Here is a 25,417-nt window from a genome sequence, read left to right as displayed (position 1 = left end):
AAAAGAAATGCCTGAGGATGTGTAATTTATTAAAAAAAAGTTTCATTTGCCTCTTGGATCTGCAGATTGTACAATGAGCATAGTGCGGGTATCTTCTTCTAGTGAGGTCTTCAGGAGCTCTCAGTCAAGGTGGAGGTGAAAGAGGAACGGGCATATCATATGGCAAGACAGGAGCAAGAGAGAGAGGAGTTGGTGCCAGCCTCTTTTAAACAACCACCACTTGTGTAAGCTAATAAAGCAAGAACTTATTATGGGAGAGGTCACCACATCATTCGTGAGGGATCCACCCTCATCACCAAAACACCTCCCATGTTCCCAACATGGGAGCACTAAGATCAAATTTCAATATAAAATTTGATGATTAAATATCCAATCCATATTAAATGCCCAGTTTCACCACTCTTATACAACATAGTACTGAAAATCCTCCCAGTACGGTTACACAAGATAAAGAAATAAACGCATTCAAATTGGAAAGAAGGAACTCAGATTGTATTTATTTTTAGACGATATGATCTTATATTTAGAAAACCCTGAAGACCATCAAAAAGCTATAAGAAATGAGAAATGAATTTAGTGAAGTTGCAGGATACAAAATCAAAATAGAAAAATCAGTATTTCTATATGCCAACAACAAACAATTTGTAAAGGAAACCAAGAAAATAATGCCATTTACAAGAGCCATGAATTAAATTGCCTGGGAAGAAATTTAACCAAAGAAGTGAAAGATCTCTACCATAAAAACTATAAAACATTGACAGAAGAAATTAAAAAGGACACTTAAAAAGTAGGACAATACTGTATGTTCATGGATTAGAAGAATACATGTTAAAATTCCCATCCTACCCAAAGTACTCTACAGAATCAATGCAATTTCTTTTAAAATACTAGTGGCATTTTCCACAGGGATAGAAAAATAATCCTCAAATTTATATGTAATTACAGAAGACCCAGAATAGCCAAAGCAAAGCAATTCTGAGCAAAAAGAACAAAGTTGGAGGCATCATGTTACCTGTCTTCAAACTACACTACAGAGCCATCATAACCAAAACAGCATGCTAATGGTGTAAAACAGATGGATAGACCAGTGGAACAGAAGAGAGAACCTAGAAATAAATCCATGCATTTACAATCAAGTTGTTTTCAACAAAACCATCAAGAAGATACACTGCGGTCTGGGAAAGTTGGGTGTTCCTGTGCAGGAAAAAAAATGAAACTATATTTTCTCTATGTAAGACTATGTCATCTCCAAATAGAGATAGTTTATTTCTTTCCATTTGGGAATACTCATTTGTTTTCCTTGATAATTTCCCTGGTGAGGACTTCCAGGACACTGGTGAATTGAAGTAACAATAGGAGACATCATTCTCTTGTCACTGATCTTAGGAGAAACTTCCACTGTTTCACCATTCAGTATATGATGTTATTTTGTGGTTTTTCATCATAATTTTTTATAACATTTATTTAGGCAGTTCTTTTATATTCCTACTTTCTTGATTGTTTTGATTTTCAAGTGGTGTTAAATTTTGTCAGATTTTTTTTGCATCAATTGATATAATTATGTGGCTTTTTTCTTCATTCTGGTAAGGCGTTATATTACATGGGAAGGTATTTTTATGTTGGAATATTTCTGGATTAATTCCCACTTGGTCATGTACAATCCTATTAGATCTAGATTGCTTGGATTTTCTTGAGAAGTTTGTGTATATATATTCACAAGAGATATTTGTGTTTTCTGTTATGATGTCTTTGTGTTTCATATCAGGTTAATACCATACAGAATGTGTTAGGTCATGTTTGCACTGGTATTTTTTCAGTGTTTTAGAATTGGTTTTCATCTTTCTTATTCACTAGAAAGTTTTCTGGTATTGGCCTTTCTTTTTTGGGTCATACGGAGTATTCAATCTATTTATTATAGGTCTGTTCGTATTTTCTATTTCTTAAGTCACTTTTGGTAGTTTGTGTGTTTCAAGACTTTTTCCGTTTCACATATTTGCATATTTTATGCCAATTAAATTGTTGGCGTACAATTTTTGGAGTAGATTTGTAATAACATCACAACTTGCATTCCTAATTTTGATAATTTGAGTCTTTTTCTTTTTTATTCTAAATATTTATAATTTAGTTGATCTTTCCAAAAAACCTATTTTATTTCATTGATTCTTTTTATGTTTTTTCATTCTCCGCTTCATTTATTCCCACTCTAATCCTTATTATTTGCTTCTTTCTATTAAATATTTTCCTTAGTTTTAGTTTGTTCTTCTCTTTCTAGTCCTTAATGTGCAAGGGTAAGTTAATTGGTTTGAGATCTCTTATGTATTCACTTGTTGCTATAAATTTTTCTGTGAGTACATCCGAAGCTGCATCTGAGCAATTTTGATGTACTGTGCTTTATTTGTCTTCATCTCAAAGTATGTTTTAATTTCCATTAGAATTTCTTTTTTGACCACTTGGTTAAGAGTGTAGTGTTTAATGAATGTTTTGTCTAATTTCTACATATTTGTGATTTTTTTCTAGGTATCTACCTGTTATTAATTTTAGATATTATTCCAGTATCTTTAGAGAACATGCATTGTATAGTTTCAATGTTTTAAATTTTTTGAGGTTTTTTTTTTGATCTAACTTATGGTTTTTCTGGAGAATGTTTTACATACACACATATATGTATATATACCAAATTCCTCTAGTTAGTTATTATTCAAGTCTTCTATTTGCTTGCTTGTTTTTTATCATTGTTTTTATGAATAAATGTCGCTTTTCTTTAATTTACAAATAGTAAATATATACATTTATGGGGTAAAATATTATGTTTCCATACATGTATACATTGTGTGATTATTAAATTAGGGTAATTAACATACCCATCACCTAAACATTCATCTTTTCTTTGTGTTAGGAACATACAGTTTTCTCTTGTAGCTATTAATATTTTGGGATATGCATTACTGAACACTGTAGTCACCCTGGTGTGCAGTAAGACACAAGAACTCATTCTTCCTTTCTAATTGTAACTTTGTACCCATTGACTGTCCTCTCCTTTTTCCTTCCCTTCTGAGCCTATGATAACTACCATTCTGCTCTGTACATCGATGGGATCAACTTTTTTAGCTTATGCAGATGAGGGAAAACTGAGAACACGTGGCATTTGTCTTTCAGTGTTTGACTTATTTCATTTGATATAACCTCCCATTTCAAGCATGTTGTCACCTATGGCAGATTTTGTTCTTTTTATGGCTGAATATTATTCCATTTTGAATATGTATTAGTTATTGACTTTTCTATTGCTAGACAAGTAGTTGGGTTTCATATCTTCTCTATTATGAATATTGCTGCCATAAACATGGGAGTACAGACATCTCTTTGAGATACTGTTTTTATTTCCTTTGAATATGTACCTAGGAGGCATGTGATTGCTATTAATAGATCATATGGTGGTTTTACTTTTAATTTTTTAAGGAACTTCCATACTGTTTTTCATAATAGCTCTGCTAATTTATATTCCCACCACAATGCATAAGGGTTCCTTTTTCTCCACATTCTTGTTGTCACTTGTCTTTTGTCTGTTCGATAATAACCATTTTAACTGGAGTGCAATGATAGCTTAATGTGATTTTGATTTGCACTTACCTGATGATTAGCAATGTTGAGCATTTTTCCTAAACCTGTTGGACAATTATGTGTCTTCTTTTGAATATGTTTATTAAGTCCTTTTGCCCATTTTTAAATCAGAATATTTGGGTTGGTTTTTTTTTTTTACTATTTTAGTTTCTTAAATTCTGTTTAAATTTAGTTTCATACATTCTGGCCCCTTGTCAAATATATGATTTTCATCTTTAGTTGGACTTTTTTGATATGTATATTTATGTTATCATGTTTGGGAAGTTTTCTTTAAATATTCTTTCTGTTCTTTTCTCTTTTCTTTCTAAGACTACCATCAGTCTTATGTTGGTATGTTTAATAGTGTTTCACAAGTGCCTCAGAGTTTTCTATTTCTATTAATCTCATTTTTTTTGTCATTGCCTATGTCTATCTTTTGACTCCACACTTGACATTCCAATTTGTGACTCTTTGGCAGCTCACATCAGCCTTTCTAATGAATTTTTCATTTCAGTGATTGTATTTTGTAGAAGTTTTGGTGAAAACTAGACCTTTTGATTCAGAGCTCCCTATTTCCAGGATTTCTTATTGCTGTCGTGGTGGTTGTCTTTTTGTGTAGCAGATTTTCTAAAGTAAGTTTTTAAAGTTTTGTCATCTTTGTCATTTGTGACCACTGAAGTCACAGTTTCATTAATTTGGTAATTAGCTATTGATGCAACAGAATTTTTTTTTTTAAACACTAAAAAGTTCTGCTTCTCAGGAACACCTTCAGCACTCAGCCAGGCATTTTACATCTCTTCCTTTGTCTTTATTTTCTGCTTGCACAGAGTGTGAAAGTCTGCCAGGAATTGTCCTCAGTTGTTATTCCTTGTATCAGGTAACTAATGCATCTGCTTTTAAATGACCTTGTGGAGCAAAGAATTTCAAGTTAGTCAATAGTAAGCCATGCTTTTTGAGTTCATCTTTCAGGGAACCAGCAGCAAGGTTAAAACAAGCAACCAAAATTCTTTGAGTGTAGGTTTGTTCTGGTCCCTCTGGAATTAGGAATAGAATAGTGAGCAGTTGTTTTCAAGTCTGCTGCCAAAGTCAGAAGCAAGAAGTCTGAATAAGAAAATGATGTAGCAAAGCTTTCATACCGAGCATCAGCTTTTTTTTCTTGATTAAGTATTTTGCCTATTTTCTGTAAACCCTTCATTAGTATCCAGGGTCCAGTAATGCTGATTGTAACAATACTTGTTTTTTGGATAGCCAGGCTGTTTTAAAAGGTTCTATGAGGTGTAACTGACAAAAATTGTATATATTTAAAGCATACAATTTGATATTATACTATAGATAAGCATTGTGAAATTATACCATCATAAAGGTCATTAGCATATTTATCTCACATAATTATATTTTTTATTGGTGATGTGAACACTTAAGAACTCTTAGCAGAATTCAGATACATTGTACAGTATTACTAACTATGGTAATCATAATATATATTAGACACTCAGAACTGATTCATTCTATAACTGAAAATTGTTATTCTTTGACCAACATACACTAGTTTCTTTCACCCCAAACTCCATTAATCACCTTTTTGATATTCTCTGCTTTTGACATAAATTTGACTTTTGGAGATTCCACATATAAGTAAGATTATGCGGTATTTGTCTTCCTGTGCCTATCTTATTTCACTTAAGGTAATGTCCTCCAGGTTCATCTATATTGTTACACATGACAGACTTTTCTTCTTAATTAAAGATTAATAGTATTTCACTTCATACATATATAAAATATATGTAAAATACATATATTTATTCATTCATCCATTGATGAGCAGTTAGGTTGATTTCTTATCTTGGCTGTGGTGAATTATGTCTTCTCAAACCAGTTAGAATGGCTACTATGAAAAAAAAGAAAATGATTCTAAGTGTTGGAGACAATAAGAAGAAATAGGAACCACAGTGTTGGGGGACTATAAATTAGTACAACCTTTATAGGAAACAGTGTGGAGTTTCTCAAAAAACTACATATGATCCTGTATCCTACCATACTGGTATTGTCCAAAAGAATTGAAAACAGTATCACAAAGACATAGCTGTACTCCCATGCTTAGTCCAATGCTTTTTGTTCACAATAGCCAGATAAGCAGACAGGCTTTTGTAGGTCTTTTACTCTGCTATTTTCACAATGTTTTTCATAGCTGCTTTGTAAACCAATGAAACGTAATGGGTTTGAAAAAAAAGTTGGTACAATGTTTCTGACACTTAATGGGGGAAAAGAGAAAAGATGAGAAACTTCCTGAGCAAATCATAGATTAGGTATATAAATTTTTAATTAATCAAATATTTTCAGTGAGGAGACCAAAAAAAATCTGTTTTGTGGTGCCCCCCTCCCCCCACTGTCTAGGACAATTCTCTTAAGTTTTGCTATTAAAATCACTTTAAATTGTGAAAATATGAATTTACCATTCTAGCTCTATAATTCAATTTTTAAATCTTTCTTAAATACTTAAAGCCCTGTTTTCATTTATATTAACCTGGTATGAATTTATTTGCACAGAAAAAACAATAATGACTTAAAAATGATGTGATTATAGTAAGCTATATGAGGTGTATATTCCCTCATATTGGTATATATTCACTAAATTACATTTTTATATTTACATTCAATCAAATTTTACTTCTGTGAATGATTTGAGGAATAATCATATGAGTTATTTTATGTATGAAGTAATCTAGTTACCTAAAAATTACTTTTACGTATTCAGAGAAGTGAGGTAGCTTTTTATTTTATTTTCTTTCTAGACTACATACAATATAAGTGGGACATAGTGAGGTAACCCTTTACCCCCGCTAACTTTAAGTGTATGACTGCCTTGCTGCCTTCATCAGAGCAATAGAATTTCTTTACCCTTTACCTGTGACATCAGTCTTAAGCCCTAAATGACCCATAGACCAATCTTTCTACTAGTGTGCAATACCACTACTTGAAATATAAACCAGAATAAAGTAAGCCACCAATTTAATCCAAACACTTACTGTTAATTTTTTTAATTTTTTAATATGAAAAAAAAGTTCTAGAAATTCTTGCCTCTGCTATATAATGAAAATATAATTTAGCCTTAAGAAGCAAGAAAATTCTAACATGCTACTACATAAATAAGCCTTGAAGAAGACATTGTGCTAAGTGAAATAAGCCAGCCACCAAACCTAGAGTAGTCACATTCATTAAAGACCAAAAATAGAATAGTGGTTGCCTGAGGCAGTAGAGAAGAGAATATGGGAAGTTATTGTTAAATGGGTATGGAATTTCAGTTTTGGAAGATGAAAAAGTGCTGAAGATGGAAATCAGTGATGATTGTAGAACAGTGTAAATGTACTTAATGTTATTGAATTGTACAAATAAAGAGGCAAATGGTGAGCCTTATGTATATTTTATCACAATTTAAATGAAAAATGATACACTGCAAAAATATGCATGTAAAAAATGATTAGTCATTGAAAATCAGTTAATGACTTTTTTGACCTGTCAGATCAGTAGGTGTCTTGTTATTGTTGTGGTAGTTTTAATACCACCCAGTGTCAGCAGAGTTGGGGGAAAAGGCAGCTCGATAATCAACTGGTAAGGGGTCATAAATTATTACAATTTTTCTGGAGGGCATTTTGGTAGCATGTACCAAAAACTTCCAAATATGCCTTATTTTATTGTCACATTTTCACTCAGTGAAATTATCATCAGGAAATCAGACAGTAGTTGATGGTAAAAATGCAACAAAAATTGGAAACAATATAATTATTCCAAGTGTGAGGGATTCTGTGGATTATTCCATTCATATAGTCTGAGAAGACTGTTCAATGAAATGGATAACTTTTTGCAATAGATGGTTTTAAAGAAACTGTGAATTATCTAAATATTCCTTAAAAATTACAGAATTGTATAAAACAATAACTATAGTATATTCATAATACCATATTTATTATAGTGTTCTATGGCAGTGGCATTTATTAGCATTAGTGATGGTGATTTTTATTCTTTTCTTTTTTTTACTTTTTTATCTTTTCTGCATAAGCTATTCCTCATTTCAGTCTTTTAGTTTTTACTCTTTTTTTTTTTTTGGCTAGGAAACACATTTGTTTTATGCTGCTATGACATAAGACATTCTTTTTTGTTTCACAAATACCACTCTCAATTTATCATTGAAGATGAAAACTACCTCTTTTTTCTGTTTTTCAAGGTACCATTTGTGTTTTCTCAACACAATTCAATGGAAATTTTTTAATTGCTATTAACGTTTGTTTGAATAGCTCTGAAATCCAAGTGTCAATGTCATCCTACCCCTCCTTGAGCTTATTGCTTTGTTTCCTCTTTTTAGGTATCTGGCATAATTTCACCCTTGCGCTCTTGGGCATTTTAGCTCTTGTTCTCCTTCCAGTAATTTTCTTGCCATTGTACTATGCTGGAGTTGGGGTGCTTATCACTGAAGTGGCTGAGGTAAATAATGGATTATGTGGGACATATTTTCACAAAATTTGTGGAGATAATATTCAGCATAGCATGTCAGGAATTTTATTCAGGTTTTCCTAATATGCAGAATGCTCTTTTTCTTGAGAAATTACTATTTCTATAATTTCTAAAGTAACTACTATACTATTTTTGTAACTATAATTTCTTCTGAAGAATTTTAAAGCTGAGACACAATGATGTAAAGCACATTAGCTTTTTAAGATGGACCATTATTTTAGACCAGTTTTAGGTTCACAGAAAAATAGAGAGGACAGAATTAAGAGTTTCCCATATGCCTCTTGTATCCCACACATACACAAATTAACTTTCAAAAATATTATGGAAATTGTTTTTGTTCTGAATTCAAAGGTAGTATCAAGATTTACTACCAATAGTTTTTTGATAAAATGTATCATTTAACCTTATGTCTGTGTCTCTGTTTTTAAGTCAAATGTATTTACTACTAACAGATAACAAATATAAAACCTAGGCTTGCTTAAGTTAATGTCTTCAACTCTGTATTTCACTTTCTTAAACAGTAAACTACTATGATGGCATCAAGACTTTTACTGACACATTGAGAATAGGAAAATTACCTATGAGCAATTGGTTTACAAGATTCATTGTACTGACAATAGTGTTGATATTTGGGATAATGTTTATGTAAGAAATTATTTTATAGATTTATCCATTCAGAAAGTAGGAAAGTAAAGTCTACACAGGAAAATAATGACTAATTTCACACCAACACAAAAGTTAATTAGCAGTCTGGGAAAGATTTTGTTATCATTTTAATGTTCCATATCAGCAAATGGATTTTTTTTGCAGTTGCCAAACATTGAAAATCTTAGACTTTTCTAATATTCTATGTCTTTGACCAAAGCCGTTTCAATTAGTATTTTTTCCATTATTCAAAGTATTCTACTTATTTAATCTTATTTTTAAAAAATTTTATTGTTTTCTCAGATTATTCATAGCTTGTCTACACACATAGTCTGATTTGGCTTTGCCCTCTTCCCTAAGGACTCACCTGCCATTGGACCCAGAGGCCTTTTTGTGGGAGACCTTATCACCTATCTACAGGATTGTCCTGTCACTAATGTGCAAGATTGGAATGAATGTCTAGATAATATAGCCTCTAAGCCTCAGATTGGATACTGTATAAGTACATCAACTTTACAGCAATTAAGCATCCCTGTTAGAGGTGTGTATATTTTTTTCAATATAACTTAATGTTATAAGCACCAATATTTGCCATAGACTGATCCTTTGAATATGTCTATAGATTTATTTTATTCTGATTTTTAAATGGATACTAATATGTATGTTTTCTTTGCTAGACAAGTTTCAGGACACCAGAATCAAATTCTTTATGCATTCAAGCTTACTATGACCAATAACTAAATTTCAATAGCTAAATACACGATCTATGTATGATACTATCTCAATCTATGTTTATATAAATATATATAATGAACTTTCCTTAAGATTATTTCAGAATAGATGAAATACTGACAGTTAATTACTAAATAACTGATATAACCGAACATGAACATCCTATATTACTTTAATGTTCATCAAGAATTTTCATGGGGGCCAGGAACAGTGGCTCATGCCTATAATCCTACTGCTCTGGAAGACTGAGGTGGGAGGATTGCTTTAGTTTAGAAGTTCAAGACCAGGCTGAAAAAGAGCAAGACTCTGTCTCTGTTAAAAATAGAAAAATTAGCCAGATATGATGGTTTACCTGTAGTCCCAGCTACTCAGGAGGCTGAGGCAGGAGATCACTTGAGCCCAGGAGTTTGAGGTTGCAGGGAGCTATGATGATACCACTGCACTCTATCCAGGGTGACAGAGTGAGATACTGGTTGAAAAAAAAAGACAGAGAGAACAAAGAGAGAGAAACAGAAAAGGTGGCACCACACACACTAAAGAGAAGTCCAGAATTGCAGTCTGATGCAAGTATTAGCTGTATGAATGGTGGCATGTCCAAAGGCAACTGGAATAGAGTCACTTTATGAGGCAGGCATAAAGAGGAAATCATCATGACATGAGGTGGTAGTCCTTCAAATTATGCTGATGTGTTGATGTGCCTTCAGCTCCGAATATCAGCCCTCCAGCTGCTTCTGCAAAATTGTATTAATAGGATCTCATTTTATTGATGATATTAAAAATGCAAGTTATGCTCACAGACTGTGTCTTAATGTCTGGAAATGCCCGGGATGCTTGTCTGTAGCTACTGTTGTTAAGAAGTGTGATTTACAGAGCCAGAATAAATTTTAGTAAAGTATTATATATGGCAAAGGAAAAGCTCTAAGAATGAATTGAAAAACATTTTATTCCAAATACAAATCATTTTTAAACTGTTTTGCAAAAACTTTTAAACATATATTAAAAGTTAAGAGAATAGCATAATTAACCTCCATAAATTTTTCTTTGAGCTTCAACAGTTATGAACATCTTACCAATCTTTTTATCTAATCATCACCTAATCTTTTTCAGCGTGTTTTAAAACAGGCGTCCTGACTTTACCATTAAAGTCAGTATGGATCTTTAATAGATAAGACTTTTTAAAAAGGTAACCACAGTATTTTTATCACACCTAAAAAGATTACAAATACTTCCTGGCTCTCAAGTTGTGTTCAGTTTTCCTAACTGTCTTTAGAGTTGGTTTGTTTCATTTGATTGCTGTGTCTTTTAAATCTCCTTTAATGTACCACAGTTTTCAGTCCCATGTACTGGAATGCCATCTATCTATTGAAGAAACAGTCATTGTTTTGTAGAAGTTCCCATGATCTGGATTTATCTGGTTTGTATCTGTCCTCCAAATTCCCTATGAAGTGATTTGTAGACTTTGCTAGACTCATAAACCTATTTTAAAATTGACTGCAAATATTACACCATTTAACGAGGTACACAGTGTCTGCTTGTAGCTTATTTTTATTGACATTGAGATTGTTTAGTTGGCATACCTGATTATTTAATGTGGAAATGTTAGTGAAATTGATTTTTCTTTGAGAGATTGTTAATGTTTTCTAAAACCTTAAATGGCAGAAGTCAGTATATAATTTGCAATATGGTCTTCATTAAGAAAAATAATCCATTATTTTATACTTTTAAGTTTTTATAACTTTTCTATACTTCTTACAAACTATGTTGAACTACAAAGACTAACCTAACTCATTAATCAATAGATGTACCTCTAACGGGAACCTTAGTGACTACAAAATCACTTAACGTATATATTAGAGTAATTTTAATGACAGGGCTGGCCACTGAAGCTATGAATTGGATTTTTGCCCCTCAAAATTCATAAATTGAAGCCCTAACTAATGTGAACGTATTTGAAAATAGGAACCTTATAAGGAAATAAGAAAGGTTGAATGAGGTCGTAAAGATGGAACTGAATCTAGTAAGGTATTCTTATAAGAAAAGGAAAAGAGGCTAAACCTCTTTTTCTCACACATACACACACATGAGAACACAGCAAGAGGAAGGCCAGCAGCAAGCCAGGCAGACAGCCATCACCAGAAACTGACTCAGTTCACACCCTGATCATGTCCAAGGTTGTGGCAAAATAAATTTATGTTGTTTAAACCACACAGTCTGTGGTATTTTGTTATGGCAGCCTGAGCTAAGACAAATTTTGTTATCAAAAGTGGGGTTCTATTGTAACAAGTACTTAAAAATATGAAAGTGGCTTTGGAACTGGGTAAAGGGTGGAAGCTGGAGGAGTTTTGAGGTGAATGCTGGAAGAAGCTTAGATTGCCATGAACAGAATGTTAGTAAAATTATGGAGTAATTTTAATGACAGGGCTAGACTCATTCTGGTAAAATATCAGAAATAAGGAATATGTTATTGGACACTGTAAAAAGGCCATCTTTATTTTAAAGTACAGAAAAGTTGGCTGAACAATGTTTATTTTGTGTTGTAAGATAGGACTTGTTAATGGTGAAAATGGACATTAAGCTGATGAGATTTCTAAGCCATGTGTTGAGGGATTTTCTTGTTTCTTTCTGGCTGCTTATCCTTAAATTTGAGGAGAGAGAGATTACTCAAAGATAGAATTGTTAAGCAAAAAGGCATCAAATCTGAAAGATCTGGAGAATTTTGCCTATATATATTGCAAAACAATGAGAAAGCATGAACTGAAACCCAGCCAGTTTGAACTGAAGAGAACAGAGATGGGATAAAATTGCCTTCTTTCACTTGACAGAACTATTCAGCTGTAAACATGGGTTGTTCTTCAAGAAGAGGGAAATACAACCTGGAAGGCAAGTCAGAGATTTGGATCACCTTGGTTTTGGCAGACAATATATGCTTCATCTAAAGGTGTGAGGGCAGAAATGTCCTACAGAGCCATGGTGTTGGGGCACTCAGAGCCTTGGGGATGGAACCCCACAACGACAAAGCTACAAAGGCTACATTGGACTGTGGGTTTAACACTGCTGCCCTTCCAGGGCTAGGGGTCAAACCAAGCCAAAGAGGATGATTCTCAAGCCTTAATATCTCATGGAAATTGTGTTACTAAGGTTTGGGCTTCTGTCAGACCCATTAGCCCTTTTGTTTTCTTCTGATCCCTCCATTTTGAAATGGGAATAACTATTCTATATGTTTTGCTATTGTTTTTTGGACATAAATTGGTCTCCTAAGTTATAGCTGGAGAAGAATTTTGCCTTAGTATGAATCATACCTCAATTCTCTCTCATATTTAGTTTAGATGGTATTTAGATGAAACTTTGGACTTTGGACTTTGGAGTTGATGCTGGAATGATTATTTTCCACATGAGAGGGGCATGAATTTTGTGTGGCTAAGAGCAGAAAGTTCTGAACTGAATTGTGACCCACCCAAATTTATATGTTGAAGACTTGACCCCCAATATGACTGTATTTGGAGATAGGTAGGTAATGTTAAATGAGGTCGTAATAGTGGAACCCAACCCAAAAGGATTAATGTCTTTATAAGAAGAGGAAGAGAGACTAGAACTTTTTTCCCTCTCTCTCTCTCTCTCTCTCTCTCTCTGATTTTTGAGGACACAAAAACAAGACAGCCAATAGCAAGCCTGGAAAAGAGCCCTCACCAGATGTGGACCACACTGGCAACATGATCTTGGGCTTCTATCCTCCATAACTGCAAGAAAATACATTTCTGTTGTTTAAGCTACCCAGTCTGTGGTATTTTGTTATGGAAGCCCAAGCTAAGGCAGCCATGGATTAGCAGCAGTTTATATTCATTTAGGCAGCTTTTTTTGTCTTTCCTTATGAATTAGTTGTGAATGATATGCCCAAATTTGAGGCCAACAATCAAGAGATATTCATATCAAATTTAGAATAGAATTCAGTACACTTTCTGAATGTACATAGTACATTAAGATTGTAGAGGTTCTTTCTGTAGTGAAATTATGAAACTTCTAGACTTAACATTTCCTAACTGTCTTCTATACTGGGGTTGTCTGACTATCTCTCACAGTTTAATGAATATTCCTGGAATGTTCCTGGACCTCCCATTATAGTGTTCAGTTGGACTGGCCTCTCATGATTAATAGAAAATGGAATTGGATTGGCATTTCCTGACTGATAGAAATGTTTTAATGTAAAAATTATCTGTAGCATCCATATAATTCTTAATTACAAATTATAATTTATAGATTATAATTATATATTGTAGATTAACAATCGAGTCAATAAAAAACTGCTTTATTTGATTACTAGAAAAATTCTGAAAGTAGATGAGTAAAGTCAATAGAAAAATGTTGAGTTTAGTTGCCTCATGGAAACTAAAATATTAATATTTATTGGAAAATTTTGCATGCACTAAATTTTGCCAGGTAGAGCACAACCATGGATTTGGTTGAAATTATCACCATATAACAAAGCCTAACTTAGAGATCCAACATGTGGTAACCTAAAATCCAAATCCAGTACCAACAGATATGCCAAGTTTGACATGCATAGTATTTTTTGTTTTAATTTGAATTGCTTGTCAATGTTTAGAAATGAGTAGACTTCATATAAAAGTCCAGAATATCTGGCTTCTCTTGGGAAGAATCTGGCAACACTGATGTGCCAGTTGAGTGGCTTGACTAAACCCCTTAGAAAGGGGGATTGTGCTATTTAGTTCTTATTGTTTTCCACACATATCTGCTTCATTTATTTGATATGTGTGACCCCTGTAGGCTTTTATATTTTCAATCTTAGTACTCACTTGTATCAACGTGTGTCAACAATATTACCAGTATTTCCTCTTTTTTTACTTCCAATTATGTTTGTACAGTCCTCCATGAGAAATTGGTGTTAGATATTAATTAATTTTAAAAAATAATTGCTGATGAGGAATAGAACATCATTTATATATTACAGTAAGATTTGGTTGGTAACATATGTACATATAATAACAGCTCATTAAATATTCAAGATTGACAAACAACAAATATTACCATGAAACCTAATGAGATCCTTACACTCTGGTTGTATGGGTGTGTACATTTATTTGAAAATAGTGTTACTTCTTGATTAGAAATTGGATATATTCCTTTTCCATCATGTAATATAAAACACTACAACAAGTAGAATCAAACTGAGCTCTATATAGTTGTTTCTGAATTCATATACTGTTTTATTTAGTCTATTTTGCCTTGAAAGAAAAATTGTGATTACAAATATACTTCCATAAAACAGATTCTAAAACTATTTCTCTTTAGCATACAAACGGCTAGATGGTTCAATTGAATGTTGCAACAATCACAGCCTCACAGATGTGTGCTTCTCCTACAGAAATAATCTTAATAAACGTTTGGTAAGTTATTCCTAAAATGGTTTTCTTTGACTTATGTAATTATTATGAAAATAAATATGTAGAATTAAAGTAGGATCTTTGAAAATTTTCTCTTTTACCCTCTTTATTTTAACCATTTGTTAAAATCTGTACATTTCATTTTTTTATTGATTTATGGAATAGAGGTACAGATTTTGTTATATGGATATATTGCATAGCTTTTTGTGTAACCTCCAGTTAGTGTACACGGTAACCATTAGGTAATTTCTCATTATACACCCCTTTCCCAACCTGTGCACTTCTGAGTCTGCAATGTGTATTATTCCACTCTCTATGTCCATGTGTACTCATTACAAAATCTGTACATTTTAAATGTTACATTTCTTTGAAAATCTTTAAAATATTATAATGAAATTATCTTATTTGGTCCATATTCTACTTGAATCCAGTTTGTAGTAGATATACATAAATGTCTTATGTTTTATACAAGCTACATTACCATTATGCTAGATGACACAAAAGATATAGAAGGCATTTAACTTGGATTTTTTTGTTAATAAATCACTTATACTTGACTAATTAATACTTTGTTCCCAGCACGGATGTCTGCCTGCCCGGAAAGCAGTTGAAGCCACCAAAGTTTGTAGGACCAATAAAGATTGTAAAAAAGGATCAACTGCAAGTTTCTGTATAGTGCCATCTTTGGAAATTCACACTCGCTTAATGAAAGTGAAACATTCGTCTCAAATTGATACATTGTACATAGGACATCCACTGCACCTTCACTACATGGGTAGGTATCCTAGTAGATCCTCAGAAAATCACTATCATACATACTCACAGTGGTGGAAACTCAGTGTCAATTCTTGCACTGATTTTATGACTTACCACTTATCAAAGCTTTGTTAACTTGTATTTAATAAACATTAAATGAATGTTAGGCAGGAGGCAAAATTCTGAATTTATAAGGCCAGATGCAGCTAAAACCCATCCCTGCCCAAGGATAACATTTTTTCTTCACCACCTTTTATGCCCATAGCAAATACATGCTTATAAAATTTATTCAAGTTCCTCAAAATGATGGCAAGAGCAACATGCTTTAAAGAATTTCAGGATGCAGAGAGATGTAACCAAGAAGTAATTTTCACATAAATTTTGCATAAATACAATTTCAAAATGGGGCCAGTATAACTGTTTAATAGTGGTAATATGGGGCTCAGTATATAACTTCTCCATATGGCTGAAGATCATACAGTGTAGCTCATATTGCTTTAATTTGTGTTACTTTCTTAAATAAAAGATTTATTGAAATACAGTTCACATACCATACAACTCATCCGCATAAAGTATACAAATTATTGGCTTTTAGTATATTTCTAGAGTTGCACAAACTGTCACCACAATTTTAGAACATTTTTATCACTTCTCAAGAAAACTTTGTACTCAGTACTCAGTAGCAATTATCCCCGTTTTTCCTTTTCTCCAAACCTTGGCAACCATAATCACTTTATATGTATATTTGCATATTCTGAATATTTCATATAAGTGAAATGAAGCAATTTGTAACCTTTTGTATCAGATTTAGCATAGTTTTTTCAAGATTCATGCATATTGTAGCATTTGTCATTACTTCACTCCTTTTTAGGGCTAATACTCCATTATATAGGTATATTGTATTATTTATCCATTCATCAGTTGATAGACATTTGAATCATTTCTTTAAAAAGGTTTCTCATTTTATACTCATACTAATAGATACAATCTGGATCATCCTCCTTATTAGTTTGTTGCTAAGTAACTCTAGAGTTCAACTATTAAATGCATCGTGAATGAAGCAGTACTACCAATTAGAGTAATTCAGAAGTATGTCCCGTGGGTTCTACATAATTACAGGAAAGGAGCTTTAAATGTTTGAAAAACACTGGATTGTGAAATACAGAGGGGAAAAGACTTTAATAATGCCCTCTTCTTGTTGCTTGTTTAAGCAGTGAAGATAATAACTAGCAAAAGATGTTAAGTGACATAATATAATTGTAGTAAATATAATTTTAATGTTTAAAGAGTATAGTCATTTTTATTAAATTCTAGTATATATTTTCCAGTCATGTTCTGCATTTGGTAACCATACCAAATTACTACATTGTGTTGCTTTGTGTTATATGCTTTAGCACAATCATTAGTTTGTGTATGTGAGGCATATAGCCTGTCTGCATACAATGGGGAAGAGATAGGCTAGCTCAATATTGGGCCATAATTTGGAAAGTCTGGCTAAACGTTGATAAAATTCATAATGTTTTTCTTATGTGGTATGAATAACTTTTTTTTCTCTTTCAGTAAGCGTAACCAGTTTTATCCCTCGTTTCAACTTTCTAAGCATAGATCTGCCAGTGATTGTGGAGACATTTGTCAAGTATCCTTTCTAGTGTGAAATGTTTAAAAGTGTACTACTTGTAGCTTGAGCAGTCTTGTCGTGGTTATAGCCTTCATAGACCTTACAAGTATTAATTATAATTGATCAGTTTTAAAAGTGGCTTTACTGTTGAAAGGAATCAAATTATGATAAAGTTAGAGGAGAAAGATTGATAAGGGATGAGGAAAGATTATGATGAAAGGGAACAAACCCAGAATACAAATTGAGAGTTGGCTGTACAGATCTCTAATTTTTCTTTTAAGTAAAAAGGAGATGAAAACCTCAGTCTAGGAAGGCAGCAATTCTGCCTAAATGGGAGATTCATATGCATTATCAGGAATTGTATAAATCTATTTCACTGGTTCTAAGGAGGAATGGGTAAGGAAATTGCAACTAGTGTCCACTATTAAAAAACAAAAAACAAAAAAACTGGGCTCTGTGGCATATTTTTATGTTTAAAGATATATATTTTAAAAATTGATTATTACGTAGAATTTGAATAAACTAAACAATTTGAAAGTTTTATTTTTATTGTTTTAACATCTTGGATTTTTTCAATGATTTCCTTATAAAAAGCAAATTGAAATAGTGAATCGTTCTTTAAAAAAAAGAAAAAAAAAATATATATATATATATGTCTTGTTGTCTGCAGCTTTGTCTCAGATTTTATGCTGTAACCTGATAGATTATTGTAAAATTAAATACCGTTCAAGGATCAAAATCCTATGTTTCCTAGTATAAAATACTTTATATAGATAAAAAATAATTTTCTCATTTATTTTAAAATTCTTTTTCTTGGTATATTATTAAAGGTACATATCAGAGCTTAGCAAACTTTTGTCTCTAAAGGACCAGATAGTAATATTTTTATGACTTATGGGCCATACAATATCTTTCACGAATACTCAGTTTTACTGTTGTCAATATGAACGCAATCGTAGGCAATATATGAAATAGAACAAGCATGACTGTGTTGCATTAAATCCTTTTTTACAAAAACCTGATGATAAGTAGGAGTTTTGTCTGTGGACTGTATTTTGTTGATCTCTGCTTTGAACTTATCTTCTTGGAAACTCATTAAAAATTAGTTTAGTATATAAATGCTTGGCATTTATTTTAATCTATTTGAAAGTTTTGAACTTCATAACAGTATAAACTCATTTCTCATAGACGAGTTTTAAAAAGGGAATGTTCACTTCTGGTTTCTGGTCAGCCTGTATGAAGCTTAAAAATCACCAATGCATTCATTCTACCAACAAGTAAAAAGCTAAACAAACTGAAAAATCATCAGCTTGTTTTAAATCTCACAGACATTTTAGATCTGTCAGAGTACTGACTCATAGGGAAAAATGATTGCCAAACATTTGGAAAGATGGAGAAGTAGATATAATTAAGTCTTACTGGAGTAGAAACCCATGAACAGAAACTTCCACAAGAACCAATTTTTCCGATAGGAAAATCTAGACTGTGATTGTCAAATTGCTGGAAAATGTGTGGAACACTTTGAGAGTTTTTTTTTTTTTTTTTTTTTTAAGTTACAAAACTACAAAGGGGCCAGGCGCAGTGGCTCACACCTATAATCCTAGCACTCTGGGAGGCCGAGGAGGGCGGATTGTTTGAGCTCAGGAGTTCAAGACCAGCCTGAGCAAGAGTGAGACCCCGTCTCTACTAAAAATAGAGAGAAATTATATAGACAGCTAAAAATATATAGAGAGAGAAAAATTAGCCGGGCATGGTGGCACATGCCTGTAGTCCCAGCTACTCGGGAGGCTGAGATAGGAGGATTGCCTGACCCCAGGAGTTTGAGGTTGCTGTGAGCTAGGCTGACACCAAGGCCCTCTAGCCTGGGCAACAGAGTGAGACTCTGTCTCAAAAAAAAAAAAAAGACAAACTACAAAGGTATCAGTTACAGAGGAGAGCCACACTTAGTGTGAATTACTTTCAGGAATGCTGCCAGGTCCTCACAGTGAATACCAGAGAAATGTCTTCTTGTGCTTCCAGCAGAGGGAGGAAAAGAAGAACCACTTTGAAATGCATGCGACCATTTTTATTTTTTATCAAGACCTGCCCTCAGAAACTATTTTACCCACTATTTTACCCAAGCCTAAGCAACCTAAGAGAAAGGAAATACCCAACCCCACCAACTCCTAGACATCCTGTTGCACCTTAGAAGAGAAAGCGAGAGGCACTGGTGCAAATCACCACCTAGGGCTCCAGGTTGCCAAAACACAGAGACCTAATTAAAGGATTAAATAATTCTTTCCCCCACATTTTATGACCTCATAACTAGGGTTTATTTGTGGCAGTTCCTTTTAACCACCGTACCATCTCTACCTTCCAAAAAAAAAAAAACTTAGAAAACATGCTAAAGGCCAGAATACTTAAAGAGACTGAACAAGCCTCAAAGCTAGAGTCAGATATGTCAAGAACATTGGAGTTATCAGGCCAGGAGTTTTAGCAAAACTATGAATAATATGCTAAGGGAATTAATAGAAAAAATTGGAAAACATGCATGAACAAATATGGAATATAAGCAGAAAGATGGAAATTTAAAAAAAATGTAAGAGATAATAAATGAATGCCTTTAATGGGTTCATTAGTAGACAGGACATGGCTGATGAAAGACCCTCAGAGCTTGACAATCTGACAATAGAAATTTCAAACTGAAAAGAAAACGGAAAAAAGACTAAACACTGACAAAACCAGAATATCCAAGAACTCTAAGTGTACAAAATTTACAACATACGTATAATGGAGATATCAGGAGGAGAGAGATGAACAGAAAAAAATATGAAAAATTATAACTGAGAATTTTCTCACATTAAAGTCAAACACCGAGCCACAAAGAATCTCAGAGAACACTAAGCAGGCTGCATGCCAAATTCTACATGCAGGCTTATCATGTTAAAACGTCAAGTGATCAAAGATTTTTTTCACAAAAAATCTTGAAATAACCCAGGGGGAGGGGGGAATCTTAACCTAAAAAGTATCAAAGATAAGAAAGATACTCAACTACTTAGAATTATGCAAGCAAGAAGTGAATTGAGTGAAATATTTTGTGTTTAGAAGAAAAGCAAGCCAGAGTTATTTCTCCTAGTAAAATATCTTTTTAAAAATTAAGGACCTGTCACAGACAAACCAAAATTAAGAAAATATGTTGCCAGTAAATATTCTTATGAAAAAAAAAGTTACAACGATTGCTTCAGCAAGAAGGAAAATTATATGTCAGAAATTCAGAACTACATGAAGAAAGGAAGAACATTAAAGAAAGAATAAGTAATGATAAATACATTTTTTCACATTTTTTATGTAACAACTGTTGATGTGTTCAACCATAAAAATGCTTTTGCATAAGTGAAATGAATGACACATGGGATAGGGAGGTATTAGGAATCTTTTTTGATATAATTTATTTGTGTTGCCCATGAAGTAATGCAGTATTCTCTGACGTTTATTTGGATTAGTTGTCAATGTATATTGCAAACTCTATGATAACAATTAAAATCTTTTTAAGGAAGTACAATTGATAATGCTAACAAAAAAGAGCAAATTGAATTATATAAAATGTTCAAAACCACAAAAGTCTGGAAAAGTATGGAAGGAAAAATTGAAACAAAGAGGAAAGACAACAAATACACAACAAATATGAAACATATTTGAAACAAATATGAAAAATACTTCTCCAACTACATCAGTACTCACTTGAGGCATCAGTGGTCTAAATTGCCCATTAAAAGAGATTGTCAGAGCAGATTCCAAATACAGGTTCTATCTGTAAGAAACCTACTTTAAATACAACTATGTATAATTAAATAATATTAAAAGTAGAAGGATGGAGAAAAATGTACCATGCTAGCACCAATCGAAAGAAAGTTACAGTGCCAATATTTTAGGCAGAGGAGACTTCAGAGCGAGGAAAGTTATCGGAGATAATGAGAATTATTACAGAATGGTGAAGGGGTATGTACTCCAGAGGATGTAGGAATTAGTGTGCACTTAGCAGAGAGCTTCAGCATACAGAGACAAAAATTTATAAAACTGCAAAAAGAAACAAGTGAATCCACTATTATACTTGGAGACTTTAAACACTGCTCTATCAGAAATGGACAGACGCAACAGGCAGGAAATAAGTAAGGACATACTTGAACTCGGTCCTGTCAATCAACTGGATAGATTTAATATCTATACATTACTTCATCTGCTCTCAAATCCCAGTGGAATTAGCCTAAAAACCAGTAACAGGAAGATAACTAGAAAATCCCTCAAAATAAGGAATTGCGTCAAGGAAGAAATCTCTAGAGAAACTAACAATTTCTTCTGGGAAAAAAAAAAAAGCAGTGAATACTAAAATACAGCCTTTTTAGAAAAATGTGTGATGCAGCAAAAGCAATGCTAAGAGGGAAATTTGTATCACTAATTGAGTCTATTCAAAAAGAATAATGATCTAAAATCAATAAGCTTCCACCCTGGAAAACTACAACACTGTTCAAATTAAATCCAAAGTAAACAGAACAAAAATAAACATTTGAGCATGAATCAATTTTAAAACATAAAATTAGAGAACAACCAAGCTACAAGACTGTAGAAAAATTAAGAAAAAAAGAGATGACACAGATTGCTACAGTTAGAAATGAAAGAGGGGACAATACTACAAATCCTGTGGACATTAAAAGAATAATAAAGGAATGATATTAGCAACTCTCTGCCCACAAGTTTTATGATTTGTATGAACAGGACCCATTTCTGGAAAGACACAATCTGCCAAAACTCACATAGGTAGAAATTGACAATTTGAATGAGCCCATATCTATTAAAGAAAATAATTCACTAAGTTGTAACATTCAAAAACAAATATAACAAACTCAGATTTGTTCACTACAATTTCTTCCATCTCTTTCAGAAAATAAAAACAGAAGGAATAATTGGTAACTCAAAATGAAGCCACCATCACCATATTACCAAAACCAAAGACAGAACAAGAACGCTACTGACCAGTATCTCTTAATGAATACAAATACAAAAATCTTTGATAAAATATTACAAATATGCAGAACTGATTCAATATTTGAAAATAAATTAATGTATTCCATCACATCAACAAGCTAAAGGGAAGAAAAGTATCTTGATATATCAATCAATGCAGAAAGAACATTTGGCATTACCTTACACCCCTTCATGGGAAAAAAAAAGAAAAAAACCTCTCATTAAACTAGTAATCCAGACTTTCTCAAATTAACGAAGAACATCTACAAAAACCCTATAATTAATATTATAGTTACTGGTGAGAAAGTATTCATGGTATGGTCAAGAACATGCAAGGATGTCCTCCCTCACAGCTGTTTTTCAATGTCATATTAGAAGCCCTAACTTACACAATGAGACAATAAAGGGAACTAAATTGCCTATATAACAATAATATACATCTGTGACATGAAATAAAAATAACATTTGTATTAAAAATGAAAAGAAATACTGAGATATAAGTTGAAAATATGTTCAAAGTCTATATGAGCAAAACTACAAACTCTGATAGAAGAACACAAAGCAAAATAAGTCTGGAGATACTATATGTCCATGAATAGGAAGGAATACTCAATATTGTCATAATCTTAGGTGTCCCCCACTTTACCTGTAGATTTAATGCAGCCCAGTCAAAATCCTGGCAGGTTATTTTGTGGATATTAAAAAACTAATTCTAAAGTTTATCTGGAGAGGCAAAAGATCTGTAAGTATTCAACAGAATATTGAAAGAAAACTATGTTAAAAAACTGACATTAGTGAATTTCAAAACACACTGAAAGACTGTAGTAATCAAAACAATGTAGCATTAACAAAAGAATAAACAATTGGAAGGGAAGAAAGAAGAGAGAGGGAAAGAGAAAGGAAAGAGAAAAAATAGAAACAAAGGAAGCAGGATGGAAGGAGAAAAAAGGAAAGAAGGAAAAAGAAAAAGGAAAATAAATAAAGGGAGAGGAAAAAAGAAAGAAAAAATCCAGGCACAGCTCTTAAACACTTCACAAGAAAATAACTGGAAATGAATTATAAAGTGTAAAACTCAAAACTATCAAACTTTTAAAAGGAGATCTGAAAGCCCTTGTATGCGGTGATGACTTTCTATATAATACATCAAAGACACAATTCAGGAAAAAAAGAATTAGTATGCTAGACCTCATTAAAACAAAACCTTCTGTTCTGCTAAAGACACTATCAGGAAATGAAAAGAGAAGGCACATACTGTGAGAAAATATCTGCAAAAAAGTGCCAGATAAAGGACTGTTTTCCAAACTATACCCCGTTCCTAAAAAAAGAAGACAAAGCAATTACAAAATGATTCAAAGACCTAAACAGACACCTCACCAAAGAAGATATATGCAGTTAATAATCATATGAGAAGATGCTGCACCTTAAGTCTTTGGGGAATTGCAAATTGAAATGAGGTACCGCTCCATACATCTTAGAATGGTTAAGATGAGTGCACCAATTGCTGGTGAGGATGTCAAACAACAGGAACTCTCATTTATTGCTGGTGGGAATGCAAAATGGTATGGCCATTTGGGAAGACAGTTTAATAATTTCTTACAAAACTAAATATTCTCTTACCTAATGATCCAACAAGTGTGGGTTTTGGTACTTTCAAAGGTATTGAAAACATTCTCACATGAAAATCTATGCATGGATGTTTATACCAGCTTTATTCATAATTCCCAAAATTGGAAGAAACCACCATGTCCTTTGTTAGGTTACTGGGTAAAGTGTGATACAACCAGACAATAGAGTATTATTTAACACTGAAAATAAATGAGCTATCCAGCCACAAAAAGACATGGAGGAAAGTTAAATGCATATTATTAAGTGGAAAAATGCCAATCTGAAAAGGCTACCTTTTGTATAATTCTGAGAATATGACATTCTGGAAAGACAGAAACATGGAGACAGTGAAGAGGTTAGTGGAAACCAGGAGTTGGAAGAAGAGAGGATGAATTGGCAGAGTAAAGAGGATTTGGGGGGTAGTGTATCTGTTCTGTATGATGGTACAATAGAGTATACATGTCATTAAACATTTGTCAAAACCTATGTATAACACCCAGAGTGAACTTTAATGTATACTACAGATGATGATATGATGTGTGTATATATGTAGGTTTATTGCTTGTAACAAATCCACCTTGATAGTGTGAGAGGTAGATAACAATGTAGCTTGTGGGTGGGTGGGCATAGGAAATATATGGGAACTACTGCTTCATGCTCAATTTTGATTTGAACCTAAAACTTCTCAAAAATAAATTTTAGTTTATTTAAAGAAGTAAAAGGAAGGAAATGGCCTATATTATTGAAAAGAAACTTAAAGAAAGTAGAGCTATTAACTGTAATTCAGTCTTCTGTAATACTGAATACCCTTTTGTGACTCACTGAATTGTGTCTGTTTCTAAGACCTTACAATCTGCTCCTTAACTGATTTTAACCAGGTACCTGATTTCCCTGTCAGGAGCTCTGGCTATTGGTAATGCAGTGCCCTGCTTTGCTTTGGATGGACAGTGGATTTTAAACTCTTTCCTGGATGCCACGCTTGCCTCAGTGATTGGAGATAATGATGTCAAAGATCTGATAGGATTTTTCATTTTGCTTGGTGGCACTGTACTTTTGGCTGCCAATGTTACACTGGGGCTCTGGATGGTTGCAGCATAGTAATTGCACTCATATGCTGGAATCTAACTTACAATACATAGCTATTTGGTAGTATCTGTTGCCATTGATAACTTTACTTGGCATGGACTTATAAATTTCCTTAAAATTGTATCAAAGCCAACAACTTTGAATTCCTCTCATATCTAGTGTCGAAATTCTCAGATGTTTCTAGAACAATTTCTGAACTTACTGAAAAGTGATATAATATTGTCTGTATAACTATATATTTTATCACAACAGTATAAAGGAAAACAGAGTTGGGTAGAATTAATCAGGAAAATGTTTTGGAAAGGCAACATTAGTGAGGATTTGAAGGAGACAGACTTTTCCCAAGTGAACATTTTCTTGGTCTTTATCTCTTGCTGTTTGTTTTGTTTGAAAAGCACTTTTAAACTTAATGGTGTATTATTTTGTACTCTTTAAAAACTGATGTCTGATTATAATTAAATTAATAAAA

The 25,417-nt window shown here is 32.9% G+C and overlaps 1 protein-coding gene across 1 annotated transcript in view; it reads left to right on the top strand.

Moving 5' to 3' along the window:
• Positions 1-25,004, top strand: part of LOC123629042 (membrane-bound transcription factor site-2 protease-like) — a 59,498-nt gene extending 34,494 nt beyond the window's left edge. The window contains exons 3-8 of the mRNA XM_045538973.1: positions 7,958-8,076; positions 9,112-9,292; positions 14,791-14,885; positions 15,462-15,657; positions 17,199-17,274; positions 24,741-25,004. Of these exons, the coding sequence (XP_045394929.1) occupies positions 7,958-8,076; positions 9,112-9,292; positions 14,791-14,885; positions 15,462-15,657; positions 17,199-17,274; positions 24,741-24,960 (887 nt within the window). The 3' untranslated portion in view covers positions 24,961-25,004. The remainder of the gene's footprint in view (positions 1-7,957; positions 8,077-9,111; positions 9,293-14,790; positions 14,886-15,461; positions 15,658-17,198; positions 17,275-24,740) is intronic.
• Positions 25,005-25,417: the final 413 nt, after the last annotated feature.

The sequence above is a fragment of the Lemur catta genome, chromosome Y (assembly GCF_020740605.2).
Source record: "Lemur catta isolate mLemCat1 chromosome Y, mLemCat1.pri, whole genome shotgun sequence".
NCBI lineage: Eukaryota > Metazoa > Chordata > Mammalia > Primates > Lemuridae > Lemur > Lemur catta.
This window is presented reverse-complemented; position numbering and strand designations above follow the sequence as displayed.